The 19,531-nt window shown below is 38.9% G+C and overlaps 1 protein-coding gene across 1 annotated transcript; it reads right to left on the reverse strand.

Annotated features, from left to right (window-relative positions):
- Window positions 1-446: 446 nt before the first annotated feature.
- TGDS (TDP-glucose 4,6-dehydratase) lies at window positions 447-19,430 on the reverse strand. Its single transcript, XM_075563533.1, has 12 exons — window positions 19,285-19,430; window positions 16,797-16,863; window positions 15,887-15,955; window positions 14,464-14,554; window positions 10,726-10,868; window positions 8,321-8,419; window positions 7,271-7,330; window positions 6,091-6,134; window positions 5,342-5,507; window positions 4,791-4,849; window positions 4,212-4,309; window positions 447-3,163 (listed from the first exon to the last, which is right to left on the reverse strand). Exons 1-12 carry the CDS (start codon window positions 19,386-19,388, stop codon window positions 3,078-3,080), a joined length of 1,086 nt encoding a protein of 361 aa, XP_075419648.1. The 5' UTR covers window positions 19,389-19,430; the 3' UTR covers window positions 447-3,077.
- Window positions 19,431-19,531: the final 101 nt, after the last annotated feature.

The raw sequence follows: 19,531 nt of genomic DNA on the forward strand, positions 1-19,531 counted from the left end.
GAAAGAGCAAGCAGCTTAATTTCACAGACTTTTCCATGTAAATTTGCCTTTTTCTGTACAGAGACTGTGCGTACCACTACCCTATTCTGTTTCCTCCTTGTCTGGATTAACCATTACTTTGTCTCAGCAACTGCTTCTTGCAGGACCCAACTGACACACCCTCCCCCTCTTCTGCTCCAGGCAGCAGGGTTACTGACTTAAGAAATTGAAGAGATATGCACTTGGGGGCTCTACGCACAGTGAGAAGTCGGTACTGTTGATAAATGGCATTCAGTTCCAACTCATAGGACCCGAGGCCCAACTGAATGGAATGATGCTGCTCAGTCCTGAGCAACCCTCACAAGTGTTGGGCTCATTGTTGTAGCTGTGATCTCAATCCATCTCATGGACAGCATTCCTCTTTTTCACTAAATTTATCATGCATGATGAGAGATTGGTATTAAGTATTTTTAAAAATCATTTTATTGGGGGCTCGTACAATTCTTATCACAATCCATACATACATCCACCGTGTCAAGCACATTTGGACATTTGTTGTCATCATCATTCTGGTATTAAGTATTTTTTAAAGTTTTTAAAAATCATTTTATTGGGGGCTCGTACTCTTGTAACAATCCATACATCCTTCCATTGTGTCAAGCACTTTTGTACATTTGTTTCCTTCATCATTCTCAAAACATTTATTTCAACTCTGGCCCTTGGTATCAGCTCCCACTGGTCCTGAAGGGCTCATCTGTCCCAGATTCCCTGTTTCCAGTTCCTATCTATACCAGTGTACATTATCTGATCTAGCTGGATTTGTAAGGTAGAATTGGGATCATGATAGCAGGGGGGGGGGAAGGAAGCATTTAGGAACTAGAGGTAAGTTGTATGTTTCATCGTTGCTACACTGCACCCTGACTGGCTCATCTCCTCCCCGCAACCCTTCTAAGAGGTGATGTCCAGTTGCCTACAGATGGGCTTTGGGTCCCCAATCTGCAAGACCTATATTAGTTGAAAAGTCTCTATACTAAGTCCTGTTTTCTAAATATCTTCCTCCCTATTTCCAGAGGCAAAAATGAGCCATTTCACTGTAAGCAGAAGAGAAATGGCTCTAAAGAAAAGACTCCTGGCTAGTAGGACCCATCCCCACAACTGGCCCACCTTCTAATCCTTCTACAAGGAAACATTCTCTATGTACTCACAAAGAGTTTCTAAAAACTTCCTAGAGTCACGCCTTGAACAGTCACTCAGTTAACGAGATCATTGTAAAGCTTTAAACACGATGTAAAATACCCAAAGTAGCGTATAAGCCAACCATCAAATGTAAAAGGAATAAATTGAACAGATATGATGCAGGGAATCAGGAGGGGGAAAAAACCCCGTAATCCTCAGATAAAATATAAGAACCATCAAAGAAGAATAAAGTACGGATTGTTAAGGGGCATGGATGGGAACCAAAAGCAGACAAAAGTGTTCTTGGAAATTAAAATCAATAGACTATTGAGTTTTTACTAGAAAACTAAAAATAAAAAAACATGATTACTAACTCAAGAAAAAAAAGTACAAGATATAAATTACAAATCTTGCCTCTATCCTGAAAAAAGTAATTTTAATAATTTAAGTATGCAAATGTAAAGTTTGCGATCTTGCTGTTTTGGGAAGATTGGGAGGAACTGTTGAGGATATAGAAGAAAGCTAAGTTCTCATCTCACTAGAGGAAACCGGCAACTAATTAGGAGCAGTGTGGGTATCTCATAGAACGCATTCTTTAAACATGTAACAAGTGGTACCAGAATGCAGCGGGGATACTGTAGTAGGAATAGAGAGAGAAATGAAAAAGAAGAAGGTATCAAGAATGATTCTCAAGTTCCATTTACTGAGCTAAAGATAATTGGAAGTTCAATGCAATATTGAAGACTTATGGAACATCAGTTGAATCCTTTTCTTCCTCTCAACCCTTTAGCTTTCTATCTTGCCTTACTTATACAATGCCCAATTTTGGCTCAGTCTAGCTGCTATTTTCTTTATTCACATTTAAAGTTATTGGACACCCAAATGTGTTTAGCACATGGATGGATGGATGGATCGTGATGAGAGTTGTATGAGCTCCCAATAAAATGATTTAAAAATAAAGAAAATATAGTTATTGAACAGTGTTAGAGAAAAGCTACACATTTCAAAATTCTTATTCTACTCAAACCTCTCAGTTACTGCAGAGAAAACAAGTCATCATCATCCATGCACTAAAGCCAGAAAGCCGGGCACAATCCTTCACTTTGCCTCCATTACTCAACTCTCAATCAATTGTATTTTCAAGTTGGAGTCTTTAAGGCAAGGATTAAAAACATATGGAATCAAGTATTTTATTTTCAGCAGCATGATAAGCAGAATACATTACTAAAAAAAGTCACACTATATATTAAATACATTAAAATAGAGGCAATTATATAAATAAAATTTTGAACAGTAAGTACATGATGAAATTTCAATACAAGGTCATTTATATATATTTCAACAATGATTATGAAAATACAAAAACTTGACATTCACTTAAAAAAGTTCACTTAATTTTACAAAAATATCAAACATTAAAAAGTGCTAGTCTTGTTACCATTTTATTCCATTTTGAAAACAATTGTAGCACAACATAACTTTAAAAAAAGGTAATTGGGCTTAAAGCTCATCCTCTATTGCTTAAAAATGGGAACTCCGTAGGCGGTGGGAAAGGCTTGGAAGCATCTTGATCTCAACAGGAGAAAATGCTGTGTCCTTCCCAGAGTCCGGATCTCTGTTCTCAGAACCAAGCACGTCACACCCAAGCCAGGTGTAAGGAGTTGCCTTTCTACTTCTACTGGTTCCTAATTTTCAGCAGAAAAGGTTCCTGAAAGGACTTTCATATTTAAATCCTGTACTGGTACAGGAAATTTCCAATACTAAAACTTCCAAACACTGAAGGAGTTTGTGTCTGAATGTTATACAGTACGTCAGGAATCTAATTCCAAATGAGAAGCGGAGATTTCCTTTGGTCACTTGATTTCTTATTACCTGTCGAGGTAGGGCAATTTTCTTCTTTCTCCTCCCCAAATCTCTCCAGATTACAGAATAGCTGATTGTACTGGGAAGGGTTCTAGTGCCTTTTCTGCATTCTTCCAATTGTGAAAATTCTCTCGGTACCACTCAACTGACACGACAAAAAAACACAAAGAAAACATGAGAACTAAATACAGTCGGTGAACATTCAGGAGCTCCTGTCACAGAACAAGGCCACCTTGTGCTGCACTGACGCACGCTCATCAGCAGACCAGAGTTGCCTAAGGACAAGGGCAATTGGATTTGGCCTAAATGGTGATGCTTATGAGAAAAAATTTTTATCACCTGAAAGGAGGAAGAATTTGCATTACAGCATTAGCACTGTTTTAAAGTTTTTATAGCACCTCCTTTATGGCGTTTTGCACATGTAAATATGGCGACACTGTATCAGAGGCACAGTGAGATGATGACCACTTCCTTTTATTAACATGTCAGCTCAATATTTTAGGTTGCTAAGCTACCAGTAAAGTTCTTAGCTAAAAATTGACAGTTTAAAGTTATCTTTGAATTGTAGTTTTAAACTGTACAAATGTTTTAATGTATGAATCAAAACTTGTTTTTCACATTTGTTAGAAAATTTTCTCATGCGTACATTTATAACTAAAGTGTTCATGTAAAACACACACATAAAATGCAACCCACACACATAATTTGAATCGTTTATTTCCTGCAAATAACCAATGCTTCTTTTTAACACTAAAAATCTCAAGACATTTAATGACTATAATTATCCAAGTCCTAAAAACAATCGAAGTTGCTTCTGGTATACTTCTGCCACCAACGAGGAAAGAAAAGCGGCCAATGATTTTAAGACACCAGTGACTGTAAAGCAGGTACCTTTCAGGGATGTGAAACTGTGGAGTGGGGGTGGGGGAGAAGCGCACCTCAGAATCCATGAAACAGGAACTCGGTATATGCTAATAACACAGGGAGCGTGATCAAAAACTAGCCTTTGAAATTCCGGATGCTTAGGTAACACGATTAAGAAGGAAAAGTACACTGCATGTGACCACTGGAAAAGGGAAAATGATTCAAGAAGGTCTGTGGTATTTACGCAGTATTCTAAAAATAAGTTACAGTTCATTTCAATGTTTCTCAAAACACCCCCCTCCAAAAGAGCTAATCAATCCATAACATACTTGTTTTCTTTATGCCATCTTCCCAAGGCACTTTCGGTCTCCATCCTAAGTCATGTATTTTTTCTGACTTCATTGGATACCTCATGTCATTTGTAGGTCTTCAAAAATAGAACAGAGTTTAAGTGGCATTGTGAAAACATACTTACAAATGTAAATAGTAACATAATGTGCCTTTGCATCTCTGCCATATCTCAAATATTTTTCTTACAAAAAGTGGGGGGGGGGGCTAATGACATACTCATTGTAGAAAATAGAACCATATATATGAAAAAACCATCCCAATTTCAGAAGTCGAATCCCTTCTGTGGTCTACACTTGTTGATTTCAGTTACCCTCTAGGTAGGCACTGGGGTCTGGCACAGAGACACTCACTAAATGTTTGGCAAATGAATGGACACACATACCTAAATAGACTAGGCACTGTATCGAGCATTTTCCCCATGTTATAATGAAGCCTTCAAAAACTTTTGGAAGGAACATATTATCATTCCTATTTTAAAACCAGAGGAAACATCAGACTTGGGAAAAGTTCCTGAGATTTCACAATCTTCCCTGGAAGTGGTAAAACAGGTTACTCACCTATCATTAACGTAATCTACCCAGTTTTCCATTTCAGACTCTGAACTGGTGTCTTTGATCTGTCAAAATAAAGACGACTTTAGAGTCAAACGATAAAATGAGACTAGAGAGCAGTAATAACATTTATTTGGTGATTAAGAAGAAAACAGCCTCCTTAAGGGTGGAGGAAAGGCTATAAGGAATAACGCCTTAATAAAACTCTCTATATTTTATTACTTAAATGCCACCTGAAGTTCTAATAGCATGCACATTTTATAAACTGTGTGAGACACGAAATTTTCTGGCTTTTGATTATTATTCAGCCAGTCTTTCTATTAAATTTTGAGATCTTTAACTGATGCCCAAGTAATCCATATCTACACTTGCTACTATAATTATTTTATATCATGTTTCTTAATATATGTTCCTTGATTCTAGGACATTACCGTTTTCTACATGAGGTCAATGATGAATTTCATTTATTCCCCGCTTCTGGGTGGTTATAAACTGCTTATTTTGACTCAATTAATAACATTTTGAAAACACTGCACCCTCTCAAAATATCTACATACCAGTTGTATTAGTTCTTTGGCAAGCTGCACAACTGACATTTCAAAGTTGGTTCCAATGTTATAAATTTCACCCGGTTTCCCCTTTTTGAGGACAGTGAGAAATGCCTCTACTACGTCAGTAGCATAGAGGAAGTTCCTTGTTTGGAGTCCTGATCCATGAATGCAGCTACAAAGAGGAAATGGAATGGAATCAAACCCAGGGGGAGCAAAAAATGGGGCGCAACTCTAGAGATGGCAATTATCACGGGTATCCTCAAAAGCTTTTATTGAAAACACAATTACCATGAACTTGTCTCAATGTTACTCATAGTTCTTGAATGTAGTCCAAGCCTCTTGAGGCTATTTAGGAAAAACCATCAAATACTGAAGTGATCTCTGAGAAACAGCTATTCCTAATTGTATCCCAGAAATTCATTTGAAGAAATATTTATAGATCTATGAATTAAATAAATTCTCCAAGAAAGTAAAATTCTAAGAAAAAAAAAAGAAAGTAAAATTCTATATAAAACAGATCAGTCTATAGTAGAGGATGTAGGAATAAAATCATCCAAGTAAGTAAATTAGAAAGATAAGTTATGCAATTACATACATTATTTTAAAAGCTAGTACAGAGAATGTAGAAGGAATTTTTATATTTGGTGGCACATCCAACGTCTGGTCTCTAACTATAAGACTTAATAATTTTCAAGAAAGTCACCAAACACTATCAACATATTAGAAAATACATAGGACGGAGGTAAATAACATACCATTTCCTGTTGTGTTGTAGTAAAGATATAAATTTTGGAATAACCTAAAAAGATATTTAAATATCATTTCAGATTTTGGAAAGTCATACAATAATATGAATCTGAACTCATCATAAAGTTATTATAATTACTAATCCACATATGGATAAATTCTAAGTCTTTTCATTAGAAGTACAAGAAAACAAATTCTATTTTATTTGGTAAGTGAAAGAACAGTAAGATACCATTCTATTTCACCAAACCAGTCTTCGGTTAGATAAATATGCAGGTAAAATGATAAAAGTAGTGTAAAATAATCTTGGGAAAATGTTCATGAACAGTTTGCTCTCATCAGAAAGCTCAATTACTGCTTTCAAAAAGGCAGGGTCCATGACTTACTTACAGTTTTATATCTAGCACCTGCTCAGAAAGTGCTTGTGGAATTAATGACAAGTGAATTTCAGTACCCTTCGAATCAGATGAAAATTATGCTAATCAGGGCATGATAAATCACTAAATTGATAACAAACCCTTGTAAAGAGAATCCCAAACCTATGCCCAGAAGTTGTTAACACAGCAGGGCATCCCAGGGTCTTCCTTTGGCTGTGAGAGCAAGGCAACCAGCTGGAAAGTGAAACATCCACTCTGCAAATTTAGGCAGCGCAAATGATGTCCAGCTAACATTAGGCTTGATAATACAGAACTAACTAGACCAGCATTTTCAGGCTTTTAACTTCATTATTCTTTCTCATTCTTAGTACTTTCTGGAAGACACTCAGGCCTACAACAATAAAATGAGTTGGACACAGTCGGCTTTTAAACTTCTGTACACCGGAGCTATGGGTCAGATGGCAAATGGGGAGTCTGGTTGTTTTGTGGTGGCATTCTCCTGCATTTCGAAGGTGTACAAGGCATTTCACATACTTCATCTCAGTGGGTCCTCACAATGCCTTTCTAAGTACTATCAATACTCTCGATTTGAAGACAAGGCCATAGACTGATGGCCACACCAGTTAGTGAGTTGTCAAGGTGAGACTTAAGCTTAAGTCTTCAAATTCTAAATGTTACAACATTTTCACATAGCCTATTTAGCACATATAAATTCAACAAAAATTATTTTGAACAAAAAACAATAATGGTTTTCGATAATGGAAAGTCATAATCATTAAGAAAGAACTAGGAGTAAAGAAATAAAATGTACCTTTTCTGGATATTGATGTGGCCCATAAACATTACTGCTTCTGGTGATGACAACTGGAAACTTAAAGGGAGGTCAATGGTAAGGTCATACAAAGGTGCAATAAAAGTGCTTATTTTAAAGAGCAAGAGAATTTAAAATGACCGGCGATTTTGCCTAAATAATTCCATGCCTTAAGGAAGGACAGAAGTAAGGGTACATTTTCTAATGAAAGACCACGCAGGATTCTGATAAAAGCCGAGGTTCCTAAAACCCTAAGGAGAATATTCTTCCTACTGGGCCCGGAGGATGCTGAGTTTGGGAGCAGACAATGTAGGATGCTTTCACTTGGTTATTTCAAAGACCACCTCTGGGGTTAGCCGGTTGGTTAGATGCAAGCTTCAAGGTGACTTGTTCAGGGATCAACCCTTAGGAACAAAAAGTGCTGCTACGAGAGGAAGGGCCAGTCACGAGAACCAAACGGGCAGGAGAACATCACTTCATTCCTTGGCTTGTGGCACTGACCCAGCCCCGAGTAACTCCCAAAGAAGACCCGAGGAAAGACAGTCAGGGGACACAAGGCTGATGAATTATGACTCGTGGACGCGGCCACCCCAGGAAAGCCTACCTCCTGTTTATAAGGAACCACGGAGACTGCATTGTGCAGCAAGTGAACCTCCTCCTCCTGCCTGCCACCACTCACAGACTTCCAGGGAACCAGGAAGTTCCAAGTCAGTTTTCCCTGTCTTGTAGCTTTAACACTCGATGGATTACAGAAGTGGGAGAAATGTATATACTAGTAGTTCCCTTAAATGCTGGTCCGAATGAGAAGACGAAGGCCCTGTTTTGTGAAATCAGTTGTGTAAATTCCTGAACACCTAACTGTTCACAACATCCGGGGGCGCTTCACAAAGTTAGTGGGAAAATCCCATCATCTTTTAAATCCATTGTTCCAAGAACTTTGTGATGCCCTCTCATGTCTCTTAAGCTAAAAATGAACAACTGCTAATGCTGGTTTGGAGTTTTAACACCTAATTTAAAAAGCAATCCCAAGTTTCTTGCTTCCCCTCTTACCTTATATCGTTCCCAGTAAGACTGCACAAAGCATTCAGCAGCTGCTTTAGATGATGCGTAAGGATTTGTAGGTTGTTTGGGTGAAGATTCATCGAATACCTAATTTTAAAACGGTATATTTTATAAATACGAGTTATGTAAAATAACTAGAAAAATCAGAAAACACATAACATGTTGAAATGTTAATCACTACATTTTAAAAAACCATGCATTGAAGCTCAATTCTGTGCCTCACATGTCCGTTTACACCGTACATGGAGGAAGGGAGCTCCTGCATCCTCACAACAACCTGCCCGGACAAGCAGACAGAACAGGCCCTGAGGAGAAGGATGGCTCAAGAAAGCAGCAAAGGAGAAATGAGAGAGAAGGCCAGAGGGAGGCAGAACAAGCCAAACTTCAAGACTCTGACAAGTTCTGAGCACAGCATTGCCCCATCTTACTTTATCTTCTACTCACTGAAAAAGAAGGAAGAAGTTTATCTGATAAGAATTGCAAAGAGACCGGAACACAGGTCAGGCTTTAAGGCCAGCACTTCAAATAGAAATGCCTTTGTCTTTTAAAAAGAGGGCTGGGGAGCATGCTCTTCATTAACCCCACGAAATGTACTGAGCTCAGTCAGCCCAAAGAATGGAGGAGCTACCTTTCACCTGCCCCGCCCCCACAGCACTCCAGCCAGGCGGCCCACATCCCTGGCCTGACACAGATCCTTCCAGCCACTTGGGCCCTTGGACCATGGTAACCAGAAGCAGCCCCCGACTCAAAGCCAGAAGCGGACTCACTGCTGTCGACTCTATACGGCCTCAGAGTGACCCCATAGGACACAGCAGGACTGTCCTTTGAGGTTCACGCTACGTTTACATGTTTAGAGGAGCCAAGCCTCCACTTCCCAGTTCAGAGCACGTCACTCCACTCCCAGCACCCTGGAGGACCTAGGAGAACTGCCCCTGTGGCTTGCCCAGGGCTGCAACTCTCTGGAAATAAAGCCTCGTCTTTCTCTCCCTCCAAAAAAAAAAAAGAATTGCAAAGAATGTACAGATGTGCTTTATACAATTGATGTATGTATATGTATGGATTGTGATAAGAGTTGTATAAGCCCCTAATAAAATGTTTTAAAACAAAATTATTAAACTAAAAAAAAAAAAAGCAAAGGTTCTCAACCTTCTTAATGCCGCGACCCTTTAATACAGTTCCTCATGTTGTCATGACCCCAAACTGCAGAAATACTTTCATTGCTACTTCACAACTGCAATTTTGGTACTGTTATGAATCATAATGTAAATATCTGATATGCAGGATGTATTTGCATTGTTATAAACTGAACATAATTAAACTATCGTGATCACTCACAAAAACAATACGTCATTATATATGGCAAAATATTTATTTCTAATTACAAATAAATGAATTTTTGTCTTAAAAAAAGAACTGCAAAGATTTGAAAATGGTTGCTTCTTTCAGAAGCAGAGAGAAGTGATTAGGCTTTGTCAATTCATTAAAAGCCTTTTTTAAAAATTAATTATTTTATTGAGGGGCTCTTACAAATCTTGTAACATCCATCATTCAATAGTATGAAGCACATTTGTAAATATGTTGCCACCAACATTTCCAAAACAAGTTCTTTCTGCTTGAGCCCTTGTATCAGCTCTTTTTCCCCTCCCTCCCAGGCCCTTCTACCCTTGTGAATCCTTGATCAATGATATATTCTGATTGTTATTTTGTATCTTACACTATCCGCTGTCTCCCTTGACCCACCTTGCTGTTATTCATCCCCCTGGTGGGGGTCACTATATATGCAACCTTGTGATTGGGTCTCCTTTGCTCCCCCCACCCCGATGAAAATCTTATGATTTTCATTTATTTTGTCAAACTATGCACATGTATTTGGTAAAAAAAAAATAGAGCAAAACAATACACACCGAGGCAACTACAGACATGAACTCTAAAAAATGTACCCTGCAGAAGGGAGCCATTTTTTGAGACTGTGGGACATGAAAACACAGTATTTAAAAATGATTTTTTTAAAAGTAACTTCAGGCTTATTCAACATCCCAAAACACATTCCCAGTGGAAGATAAAAATAAGCAGATGCAGCTAACACAATGGACAGTACACCACAGTCTGACAAACGTATGCTTTAGTCCATGGAAATGATGTTGTTCATCAAGTATGTTAGACTTAACATGCAAAAACATTGTCAGTCACTACACCGGTACCAAAATGAGGCTGCTATCCCCCATTTAAAGAGACAATTATATTTCCACAGAAGAAACAATGGAATTAATACTTGTGAGATTTCATACATGTATGTATTATTAGAGGATGAAAAAAAACACCCAGATTAGGTTTTATTAAAACAGATTTCATCATGGTAAATGAGTGAAACATACATTTTCTAATATGCTTACCTCATCAAGACTGCCTCCGTACACTTCATCAGTACTGACATAAATGAATTTCTCCACTCTGGCTTCATAAGCAGCACTCAGCAAAACGTGCGTGCCATAAACATTAACATATGTAAATTCAATGGCACGGACAAATGACAGATCTAAATAAAAAGATAAAAGAGCTAAAATCCATCCATCCAGGGGACAAAACAAGTACACTGTGTAACCAAGTTTAAGAATAGCCCTATTCTATTACCCTCAGTCATCACAACTGAAACATTTTCAAAATCAAATACAATGCATTGAGTTTATTATTTCTCTCATCTTAAAGGTCGCCAAGGATGCAAATCTTTACAGAACAAGAATGTCCCATCTTTCTCTTTTGGAGGTACTGGGGGGTTCAAACCACCAACCTTGCAGTGAGCAACCTAGTGCTTCGCCACTGTGCCACCAGGGCTCTTTCAGGGGCTAGGAAGCCAACAGGCCTAATTTTCAAGAAACACATTCATTCGAGAAAGAACAAAGAAATGCTAGGTCAAAATATAAAATGTTCTGAAATTTTACAAAACTATGAAACTTTGGGTTTTTTTTTTTAAACAAAGGGCTACTCATGCTGGAGAAACTGCACTAAATATCAAAGACATTCCAACCGCATTAGCCAAATGGAAATGCAAAACAATAATTCAATCCTTCTAGACTACAGTCAGATTGGCAAAACGGTCAAAGTCTGACAATACCCTGGGGCTTTGGTGAAATCTGGAGCCTGAGGATATCTCACACATTTTTCCCACAGGGGGGGAAACTGGTACAACTGCTGTGGAAAGCAGCTTAGCCAAACCAGCATGTCTCAGTAAGCCATCTAGGTCTACTTATATATATCTGAAAAAAAAGTCGGCTCATGTGTACCAAAATATGTACAGCATACTTATGTATCTTGATAGTATATATGTACAAAATTGCTCCCAAGTTCAAACAACCTAAAAGGACACTGACAGTAAGACGTTCTTTAAATGGCACTGAAACAAACACTCAATATAGATATGCCACCATCTGGATGAGTCTACAGAGATGTTCAGATAAGAATTCCTAATACGCACATGAGGGAGGAGGGAGCGGGGAGGGAGGGGAATAAAAAGAGGACCTGATGAAAAGGGCTTAAGTGGAGAGCACATGCTTTGAGAATGATTGGGGCAGGGACTGTGCGGATGTGTTTTATACAATTGATGTATGTGTATGTATGGATTGTGATAAGAGTTGTATGAGCCCCTAATAAAATGTAAAAAATGAAAAGGGGAAAAAAAAGAAAATGATGAGGGAAAAGAATGTACAGATGTACTTTTTACAACTGATGTATGTATATGTATGGATTGTGATAAGAGTTGTATGAGCCCCTAATAAAATGTTAAAAAAAAAAAAAGGACAAATTCTGAAAAAAAAAAAAAAAGAATTCCTAAGACACATATTTCTATAAAGTTTAAACCGTCAAAGCCAACATTTTCTGTTTAGGAATACGTAGAAGTAAAACTACGATGGAGAAAAGCAAAGGAGCTTATTTAAAATCAGTCGATAGCAAAAACAAACAAACAAAAAACAGGCGATAGTAAAATACTACTTTAGAGGATTCTTCAGTTTGAATCAGTGTTTCCCAAAGTGGGCAATACTGGTCCCTGGGGGTTTTGAAAGGATTGTGGGGGTACAAAAGCAGACACCTATACTTAATCCTGGATTATGAGCTAAAATATAAAAGATTTTAATTGGGAATAGGGGGCACTGAGTAATTCTTTTCTGAAAAGGGGGTGTGAGATACTTAGTTCATTGTGCCAGCCTGGCCGATAAACACATGTGGGATTAATGAAAGGACAGAGAGATAAATGGCTTGGGGAGTCTCGCCTTTCTTGTCTTGCTCTTTGATCATGGAACCAGTGTGCAGCTGCCTTGCTTGTTCTGTGTCTCAATTTGCAAGCTACACTAACTGTGGAACACCTAACCTATGGACTTTGTCACTGTAATTTGAGGCCCCTTTACGACCTGCCTCACCAGATAATTGGAATGTACATCTCTTGAGCTGGGGACTGACTGTCGGTGACCTGGCTGAGGGTTGGTACCCTGCCTTGCTGTTTGCTGCCTGTGTTGAGATAGCCTAGCTCTCTCTCTCTCTACAGATGACTACCTGGTGGCCCTCAAGACTTGAAGGACTGCTAGTGTTTCACAACACTCTCACAGGAGTGAGATGCACTGAGCCATTTGTACTGCTTTATAATTTAACAGTTCATTTCTTGTGTTATATAGCTATATTTATAAATATATATGTCAAATTATTAGCAATCTGGGTTTGTCTCTCTAGAGAACACTGTCTAACACAGGGTGGCAGGTCAAATTAAGTTGAGAACCTATGGTTTAAATGATGTGTTTATGGGTATTCACATTATCATTATTTGTCTGCACTTCTAAACTCTTCTGAATATACAAGGGGCTTCAAGAAGTTAGTGAAAAAATGAAATTAAAAGGTAATGGAATTTTCCCACAAACTTTTTGAAGCAGTCTTGGATATTTCATAATATAAACATTAGAAAAATAAATCAAAATATCCTAGATTCACAAAATTGTAGAAATAATATAATATTCACCTGTATACCCACCACCCAGCTTAAAACACACACACACGCACACACACGTACATACACATACATACATACATATATACATGTGGCAAAGTTATACGCCTCTTCTTCAGAAATAACCACTATCCTAGGGACAAAGTTATGAAAACTTCTTTGATATAACTAAATACCCTGAAGCAATGAGTTGCTGGGAAAGGGGGCCCAGGACTCCAGTCTTGGGGAAGACCAAGGTCAGCTGGTATAATATTTCAGAGAGACAATATTCTACTCGGTCCTACTAGATTGAGTAGCAAGTAGAGTCTTAAAACAACATAAAACGTTCTTCTAGAGGAAGAATGATCAAAATGGAAAGACACGTGGAAACAATTACTCGAACGGACCAACGGGCTCTGCAAACATCAGTTTTCACCACACGGAGACAAGAAGAACTAGGGGTACCCAGTAACTACCACCAACTGCTCTGAAGAGGTTCACATTAGAAGAATCCGAATAGAGTAGGAGGAAAATGTCTAACAGAACTCAAAATCACAAAAGAGATCACACTTACTGGTCGAAGAGACAGACTCTGGTGCACCCTTTGACTGTGGCCCTTAGTTACTTACCCTGCAGGTCTGGAACTGAGTTCCCCCCCCCCCCCATGTTAGAATAAGGAGCCAGTTCCTATCAAAATGTGGCATTGATCCACGGACAGAGAGATCGATAAGTAAGAGGAATGGAAAGACAAGAAACACTTTGAGGGAGTGAAATAAGTGATAATACATTGAGGAGATTGAAATGGATGAATTGAAACAAAATACATATACATTGCTGAATGTAAAGCTTCTGTTTGGTTCTATAAACCTAAGTCACAATAAAAAATTAAAAAATAAAAAGAATCATTATCCTGAATTTGGTTAACCTCAAAGTTTCAAGCTGGCATTTGAGGCTACAGCTCAGCCTTCCTTAGTACAAGTAAACTAAAGGGCATCACGTTTCTTGAGATTACAATGAGCACAGGTTTATTTTCCTGGTAGAGCACAGTTTGCCTTTCTTCCAAGATGCACATCGAGCTACTTAGTCAAAGCTGTCTGGGGTTGACTTCAAGTTAACTAGAACAAAAATCGGTAGTCATTAAGTACCAAAAATCAATGCTTACCTACATGGGTTTGTGCAGCAAAATGCAGTACTATATCTATTTTCTGTGTTTCAAAAAGCAGCTTCACAAAGTGAGAATCACAAATGTCACCCTATATAAAGATGCAAACATGAAAAACCAAGTTTTGTTTAGGACTCCATTCATTAAGACTCTTTTTAAATATATATTTTTAAATAAATCTTTTTATTGGGGCTCATACAACTCTTATCACAATCCATACATATATCAATTGAGCAAAGCACCCTTATACATTCACTGCACTCGTCATTCTCAAAATTCGCTTTCCACTTGGGTTCCTGCAATCAGCTCGGTTTCCTTTTTTTCCCCTCCCCCTCTCCCCCTGCTCCCTTAATAGTTTATAAATAATTATTTTAACTTATCTTACACTGCCCGGCGGCATCTCCCCTCACCCACCTTCCCATGAACAAAAACAAACAAACAAAAAAATTCCTACTAACATTCCCTACAATCTCTCCCGTGGACCTATCACATCTTAAAAACTCAACCCAGAAGTCAGGTATAACAGCAACTTATTTCTCCAGCACGTTATGATACAGTCAGTTAAAAAAAAATAAGCTGAAGGTAAAGTTAAGACAATACTTTAATGAAGTCCAACTGCAATTATGTACTATGCTAGTTTTTAATAATTGCTGACAACTTAGGCCTCTATTCTAATAAAGACCATTTATTAACACTCATAAAAACTTGGACATGACCTCACTGAAACATATTTAATGTGTAACAAGTAGAATAGCACTTGGAAAAACTAAGGAATACTGTGGGTACTTTTGATGTGCATTAATTCATTTAAAATACAAATTTTCACCAACTTTATTGAGTGAAATCAACTTTCTTAAGGAACATAATTATCAAACGGTTGCTTAGCATATTCTTTAAGCTTTGTGGTCAGAAAGAAGGTTAATCAGATCACTTTAAATCATAAGTAATTTCTTTGGACAATAACAACTGCCTTTAGAAGTGAAAATATTGACAATCTGCTACACACCTTGGATTCTTCTAACAGTGTTTAGTTTGGATTAGCCTTCCAGAGCAATCAACTTTCATGGTAAAAGTCTAAGCTATGAATTACATGGTAGGCTTCTGGTTGGCCTTTCCCAGCCATCTCTTCAATCTCAGAGAGATCTTAGGAAAGAGGCCAATGATATAATGAAATTTATAAGTTCATTCAGCTCTCTATCTAGACTGAGACCAAAAATCACATGTCGTTTTTCATCTGTGTCGATCTAAAAGGACTACTTTCTATAGCCCAGGGTCCTTCAAGAAGCAAATCACTTGCTTTCATAAAGTCTATAAGAAATGTCCTTTTCAATCCCATCTTGCACAAGCTTGTTAGGAAGAAAGCTGGTACAAACGCTCTATGATTAAAGAGGTACAGACAATGATTATTAGAAAACTTTCTTACCTGTATAAATTTATAGTTTTGTTTGGCAGAAATGGTTTCAAGATTCTTCAAACTTGCACAGTAGTCCAGCTAAAAATGGGGAAAACACAAAAAGTGATAGGTGTGAGTTTTTCTTATAAAATGCCATTTACAGACAATAGGTATTCTGATTACATTATAAGTACACGTCCTCTTAAAGTCTGTTTGCTTTGTGTTTTGTAAGTTTCTAATATCTTATAAAAGACAACACCAATCATTTTGTTATTCTTCTGTTATTCTTCAAATAAAAAAAATAATTATAAATCACCATTTTATAAAATGTTTCTGCTTAGAGATGCCTTCAACCACTAGTGGCTAAAGAAGTTTCTCATTCTTTAATAAAGCGGGACTAGTGAATTTTAGCAATCACACCTGTGTTAGGTAGAACCCACCCCATCATACCTGATCCTGAGTTAGCTATTGGTCAGTCAGTGTCCCTGACAGGAGAAGGAAAACAATCCTGCTCATAATCGTAAGCCAGGCACAAATGCAGAAGTTGAAAGGTTATTCTTCAGTTGTAATTTTTTTACCGTTACATTTTATGAAATTAAGGTAATTATTTGCTTCTTCTGTTGAAACTCAAAAATCACTTCAATGATTACCAATCATGGCTTTCATACTCTCCAGGGAGACTCAATTAAACCACCAAAGTCTCAAAACTAAATTGATTGCACTTTAATTTTTGCAAACATTACAGAAACTTCAGTGAATGCTCTACGACAGGTGTGGTGATGGTTGTACAATTCTCCTTGATATTGAACAACTGAACAATTAAATTGCATGATATGCAAATTATGTCTATTAAAAAAATTAAACATTTCTTTAAACCCAAAAATGAAGATCCCAGTGATAGGCATCTAGTACTTTTTATTTTATTTTTAAGAAAACTTACCTTGTCAAGATTTATGATCATATAGTTTGGATAATCTTCTACTAAAGAAACAATCACATGTGATGCACTATAAGGAAGAGAAAGTTATTGTTGATAGAAAAGTTCACCCTTCTCCCTACATTTTTTGTGTTTCTGTTAGCAAATAGTAGAAAGTTATTTAAAAATATTTAAATTTCTCCAAGATAGCTGGAGCAATATAGTCAGTGTAAGTACATAATAACACATAAAACCTTATACTACATTTAGATTATAGAGCAAAGGTAACTTATGAGTCCTCCAAAAAACCCCAAACCCTCACTGCCACTATACCACCAGTACTGGTCTAGGTACAAGAAAAATATGAGTTTGACCAGAAGATGTTACCCATGCCCACTTTGGGGGGAGGGGTGACCTGGTGCTGTAGGGTTACATGTTGGACTGCTCATGGTGGGGGGGGGGTGGGGGCCGACCTGGTGTTATAGGGTTACATGTTGGACTGCTCACTGCATGGTCAGCAATTCGAAACGACCAGCAGTTCCTAGGGATAACGACAGGGCTTTCTACTCCTGTCAGGAGTTAGTGTCAGAGACCCAGAGGCAGTTCAACCCTGTCCTATGGGGTCACTGTGAATCAGGGTTGACTTGATAGCTGTGATGCTTGCTTTGCATGTGGGAGTATGGCAGGATAATAAATGCACGTGCCTTTCTGGAGGCAGAAGGTATAAATCAGTATGAACGTCACTAATTCTTACTGCAATTGCTCTCCTGGTATGAGAATTTCAACGTGTCAACCAGAATCTTCGGGGAGTGGAGGTAAAGGGTGATGGTGGTGGGTCTAGACTGAATTCTGGATTCCCCAGCTGATTGCTGCTGAAAGCATCTTGAGTTGCACAGCCCGTAGTGGTGCATAGGCTGCGGTGGACCCAGAGGCATCTCTCTCTGACACAATCCACCAAATTTTATAACATGTACCTAAAACATTAGGCTCCCAGGAACAAGGGACCAAATCATGAACTCAAAGAGTTGGTACTCAGCAGGACTGGGTAGAACAGGCTCTCTGAGTTTCTGAGGCTGTAGACCTTTATGGATTTTTATAAACTTACAAAAGGTCATCATTCTCACACAGAGCAGTAAGTGGATTTGAACTGCTGACCTTTTTTTAGTAGCAGCACATGCAATCCACCAAGCCACCAGGGCTTGACTCAATGGCAGGGCTTTGTTTTTGTAATAGGTATTATAACAGAATCCTCTGGGTCCCTCTGCTTCCTCTAAATAGAGGTCTTTGAAGGTAGGAGAGCTTTCCAATAGTTAACTCATGTGTTAACCCATTCAACAATTTTGGAAGACCCTTATAAAAGGGGCTGGGCATAGTTAGGAACCCAGGGAACAAACAAGACAACAAATAACAGTAACATTTCAGATCATGGTCTGTGTTACAAAACAGTAAAATGGATTAGTAGGGAGGATGGGTACTTTGGCTGGGATGGCCAGGTAAAGCCTATCTGAAATGAGTTATGGGCACTCTAAGCAAATAAGTAAGCAAGGCATCAATGCAGAAAGAACAAAACGACAGTGTTTCAGGATGGCCAGAGGGTACTTGTGGCAGGTACAGGAAAGCAGGAGGCAACTGGTTTAACAGAATGTTGGCAACGTGGTGCAGGCACCAGGACACGGTCTTCTAGGTGAGGTAAGGTTTGAAATCTTACAAGGATCATCAGAGTCACACCTGACACAGGTTCTTCTGGGTAAAAAGACTTTACTCTAGGCAAGGGATGGGCAAATTGGAGGGAAGTGGTTGTCTTAAAGTTGCAATTGGATAGCATGTAAAATAAGGGTGGGGGGAAGGGGGCCGTGTAAAAGGGAGAGATGTCAAGGAGTCCAGAAAAAAAACCACAACTGAACACTAATTGTAGTAGCCCTTGTACAATACTGCCTGACGTGATTGAACTATGGAACAATACTATCCTAATTTCCAATTAATAATAAATCGGGGAGGGGTGTGCAATTGGAGAATTAAAGAACACATGCTGATGGAATGTGGGTGTAAGAAAAGGCATCAAGTTACAGTTTTAGGCACCAGAAGTTTTTTTTTTTGTTTTCACTGCTGAAAAAAATAAATGCCCATAATCCGAAAATCGTTGGGGAGGAGACACCTCGTTATGCACAAAGGGCTTGTTATTGAGTCTGAGTGGCTGTAGGTGGGACGCTTGAAGTGTAATGTGTGCGCATTTAGACAAGTGACAAGCTGGGGAATTCCCGGGACCGAGGAGGACGGATAGAACCACAATCTTTGGGAGAGAGGAGTTCTAAGCAAGGCGCAGTAGCAAAGGAGCCACGTACTACAGGCTAGCGGCGGGGAGAGCAGGAAAAGGATTCTGGCCGTAGCTTAGGTGTCTCCCCAAATCAGCCTCCCAGCGCTACTCCCAAAGCTTGCCACGGGCAAACAGCACGGCAGGTAAAAGCTGGAGGCTCCTGGGAAGCACTGCTCGGCCTGTGGCGCCGTTACCTACATGAAACCCGCACCCCCGGTGACCAGGAGCCGCTTCGCAAAGTTGCCGGGAGGGTCGGGAGGGTCGGGAGGCGCGGGCGACTCGGCCAGGTCCGCCGCCGACATCGCCCAGCTCGGAAGTGACTAGCACCGTAAAACGCCGCGTCTCAAGACCGTAAGGAAGTTCCACCGCGCGACCTTTTGCGACACTCCCCCAGTAACGTTAACAGGCGTCCGCCACGACTTCCTTCGTTGGCAGGCTGGGCGGG

Source organism: Tenrec ecaudatus, chromosome 11 (assembly GCF_050624435.1).
Source record: "Tenrec ecaudatus isolate mTenEca1 chromosome 11, mTenEca1.hap1, whole genome shotgun sequence".
In the NCBI taxonomy this organism is placed as follows: Eukaryota; Metazoa; Chordata; class Mammalia; order Afrosoricida; family Tenrecidae; genus Tenrec; species Tenrec ecaudatus.

Coding starts and splice junctions, on each gene's coding strand:
- TGDS (XM_075563533.1), bottom strand. CDS start 19,388: ATGTCGGCGGCGGACCTGGCCGAGTCGCCCGCGCCTCCCGACCCTCCC. Junction 16,864..19,284: donor ACCGGGGGTGCGGGTTTCAT/GTAGGTAACGGC, acceptor TCTTCCTTATAG/TGCATCACATGTGATTGTTT. Junction 3,164..4,211: donor AGATGGCATAAAGAAAACAA/GTATGTTATGGA, acceptor TTGTCGTGTCAG/TTGAGTGGTACCGAGAGAAT.